Source organism: Triticum aestivum, unplaced genomic scaffold, assembly GCF_018294505.1.
Source record: "Triticum aestivum cultivar Chinese Spring unplaced genomic scaffold, IWGSC CS RefSeq v2.1 scaffold170673, whole genome shotgun sequence".
In the NCBI taxonomy this organism is placed as follows: domain Eukaryota; kingdom Viridiplantae; phylum Streptophyta; class Magnoliopsida; order Poales; family Poaceae; genus Triticum; species Triticum aestivum.
This window is the reverse complement of record NW_025226060.1, coordinates 2,583-5,901: the sequence shown is the minus strand read 5'-3', so window position 1 is coordinate 5,901 and position 3,319 is coordinate 2,583. Positions and strand designations below refer to the sequence as shown.

Genomic DNA, 3,319 nt, shown 5'->3' with positions numbered 1-3,319 from the left:
TGAAGATCCTTCTTGTGCCAGCCGTTTGTCCCATGCTTCTCCGCAAGCCAGATGTCTAAGGAATCGTGTGCAGTCGGAGTCCAGTCCCGCATGCCCAGCGCCTCACATACTGCAGCCCACGCTGGCCTGGCAAAGACGCACGTCAGTAGCACATGATCAATCGTTTCGTCCTCCTGGTCGCATAAGGGGCATGCATCTTGGTGTGGGAGGCCTCTCCTCGCCAGTCTGTCAGAGGTCCAACACCTGTTTCTTAAGGCAAGCCAAGCAAAGAACTTGCAGGTAGCTGGGGCGTGAGACTTCCAGGTCAGCTCTGCCATAGGCTCAACCGTCCGTCCCCAGAATTTTGCCGCGTAAGCCGAGCGCACCGAGAAACGGCCGTTGGTCTCCCATGACCAACCGACCAAGTCCGGCCCATCCGCCTGCTGCTCCCACGTGCTTACTTTGATCCAAAGCTGTAAGTACTCCTGCAATACTCCCTCACCAATATTCGGGCCAACATCCGATGCCCAAGACCCATTTTCTGCAGCCTGGGCGACTGATCTCGTCAATCTGGTCCGCCTTGGGATCATACCATATATTGTTGGAGCAATCTCTTGTATCCGCATACCATCTATCCAACGATCCTCCCAAAAAAGCGTGTGGAGACCACAGTTTGCTTCGCTCCTCATAGCCGCTTGGACAAGTAACTTAGCTTCTTTGGGGATCTTGATTTTGAACTCGCTCCAAGGTCTACTCGTGTCCACTCTTGTGAGCCATGCCCACCTGGCTTGCATGGCCACATTCAGCCATCTAAGGTTAGGTATCCCTAGGCCACCAGCCCACTTCGGCGCACACACCGAATCCCAAGCAACCACACAGTTCCCTCCGTTAGCTTCCGCTCTTCTGCACCATAGGAAGCCTCTACACACTTTGTTCATCGCCGCAATCGTCTTCTTTGGTAAGTCGAGCGCCATCATGGCGTGGATGGGCATGGCGGAGGATTTTGCAAAATGAGGTAGCTTTGTCTGTCAAACTATGGCATACTGTTCTAGTTTTTTCTGTTCAAAATAGACAGTTTGCACCATCTCTTCACGGCTTAGCATTGCCAATTAGGTTATATTGAGACTTTCAAATGTTAGTTGGATCAGATCAGCATCTTCTAGACCTGAAACAAAAGACTGCCAGTTGTAAATTCTTCTGTTGGGTGTACCAGCAGCTGGATCTTTTATATCAAAAAAAGAAACTGAGTTTATAGGGCGTGAACATTTGGATTTTGTCCGACCGCCGTGTGGCTCTTCTCCACGCCGTGGGATCTGATGTTGCCATGCGCGCATCATATGACATCGTGGATGCCGGGTCAAGTGCTATTCTAGCTATAAAAGAAAAGCAATTGATGCTTTTGTTGAGACATAGTCGCGACAGGGCTGTTGATATGTCCCTGTGAGGTGTATATACTCACATTCTCTGTTTTACCACTCTGTTTCTTAAGATGGGACAGATGTGTTGATTGGATGAATGTTCAGACTGAACTTGGCCATGCAGATATAATCAATCACCTTGAACTTGAACGTGTCCTTGTAAAGTCAAGAGTAACCTCAGAATTCAGAGTAGTAGTTGGAACATTGATCAGTGGGTGGGAGTCATAGGTGATTCATGGAATGGCAGGTACTAGTTCTCAACCGTCTCAACGGCAGGTACTAGTCCTTGTAGAGTCAAGAGTAAGCTTAGAATTTAGAGTAGTAGTTGAAAGATGGAACATTGACCAGTGGGTGGGAGTCACAGCCTCATAGCTGATTCATGGAATGGTAGGTACTAGTTCTCAATGTGCATCTATAAATTCTTGAGCTTGAATTGCTGCATCAAGTCTAAGAAAGATTGTACCCGCATGATTTTGTTCTTGTGAAGCTTAGTTAGCATTCAGCAGCAGTACCTATTGGCGCTATGGACCCGCATGGGCATGGAGGACCAGGTGGAGGAGGCCCTGGAGGGTGGGGTCCGGTACCACCTGGAGGGCCTGGATTTCTCGGTGGGCCTGGCCCTGGTTCTTGGGGGCCTGGATTTCCGGGTGGCTTTGGCTCTGATTCTTGGGGCCCTGGATTTCTCGGTGGCCCTGGCCCTGGTTGGGGATCTGGATTCGGTGGCTTTTTCGGATCCTGGTAAGTTGAATCATCATCTAACTAATGGAAGTTTAAAGTTTGCATCGTGCTATCGATATCATCAATTCATTCAGTTAGCATATCAATTGCTATTCTTTCTAAAAAAATCTATCCTTCACTTGGAGACCGTTAGTGGTTAAGGTGTCAAGTGTAAAATATTCAGCATAAACTCAAAGTTCAATTCCAAGCTATGAAGCATATACTAGTCGTTTAGTTTTGTACCTCTGAAAACCCTCATGGTTTAGATGAATATACATGTGCAACTCTGAACAAGTATTTCTTCTACAGCTTCTATCATCTCTGCTGCTGCTGCCTGCTCCAGGACTGTTGTGGCCCTCTATTCGGACACCCAGGCCCAGATGGTCCACCACCCCCTTTATGATAGCCTGCCGAGCTGGGACCTTATCTACGGCGAGAAACTATTCCTGGGCTAAATATATTCACTGAAGAACCCACATGGGTGAATATATTATAGCTTGGATGTTTCCCTTGCTACTATGTAAATACTAGTGAAAATAAGTAATGGTCTTTGTATGTCTCTGTTGGGGATCGTTGCTTCAGTCTTAGCCTCTTAGGTAGTACCGGGTACTAGTGTTATTTCGGATACTGAATGCAATTATCAGGGTTCTCTAAACTTTGTAGTACCTTACTGATGCATTTCACCGCCCAGCATGTGAGATAAGCTACAATCTCATGGTAGTTCACAAACAGACACGGTGACACCAACCGGGGTAAATAAGGCAGAAACTGCACCGGATGATCTCTCTAGCCAGCATCAACCCATCCTGGAGCTAGTAATCCATTCCAGAGGGTTCTTTTTTATTGTATTAATTAGACTTTTGCAATGAAAATGTATTTAACCCTTGAAGCATTGTTGAAGAGAGATTTTCCCCTATTTCTTAAACTGAAGGATTAACAGTACCTCTTTTTATCTAGTGGTCTTCTTAATAGTCAATTTTTGATGTGTTTCCTACCGTCTATTGTAGTTGTAGCTGACAGTGAAAAGAGGCAGATTTCCCTGGCAATTGGGGAGCGGGATGTAGTAGTATTCTTGTAGAAAAGGATGGTATAGCACTATAGCACTTGTAACTTATGTGGTGTACTTTCATTTGGCAATTAATGGGTGATCTTGGTACTCCACCATTGTACTTGGCTTGTACGTAAAGCCGCTCCTAGATACTGTC

At 46.5% G+C, this 3,319-nt stretch overlaps 1 protein-coding gene across 1 annotated transcript; it reads left to right on the top strand.

Moving 5' to 3' along the window:
• Window positions 1-1,855: 1,855 nt before the first annotated feature.
• On the top strand, window positions 1,856-3,039 carry LOC123172455 (uncharacterized). Its single transcript, XM_044589418.1, has 2 exons — window positions 1,856-2,135; window positions 2,424-3,039. Exons 1-2 carry the CDS (start codon window positions 1,931-1,933, stop codon window positions 2,567-2,569), a joined length of 351 nt encoding a protein of 116 aa, XP_044445353.1. The 5' UTR covers window positions 1,856-1,930; the 3' UTR covers window positions 2,570-3,039.
• The last annotated feature ends 280 nt before the right edge of the window (window positions 3,040-3,319 follow it).

Excerpts from the sequence above, each read along its gene's own strand:
- LOC123172455 (XM_044589418.1), top strand. The coding sequence starts at position 1,931 with ATGGGCATGGAGGACCAGGTGGAGGAGGCCCTGGAGGGTGGGGTCCGG. Across the intron at positions 2,136-2,423 it reads GGTGGCTTTTTCGGATCCTG|CTTCTATCATCTCTGCTGCT; the intron begins GTAAGTTGAATC and ends TTTCTTCTACAG.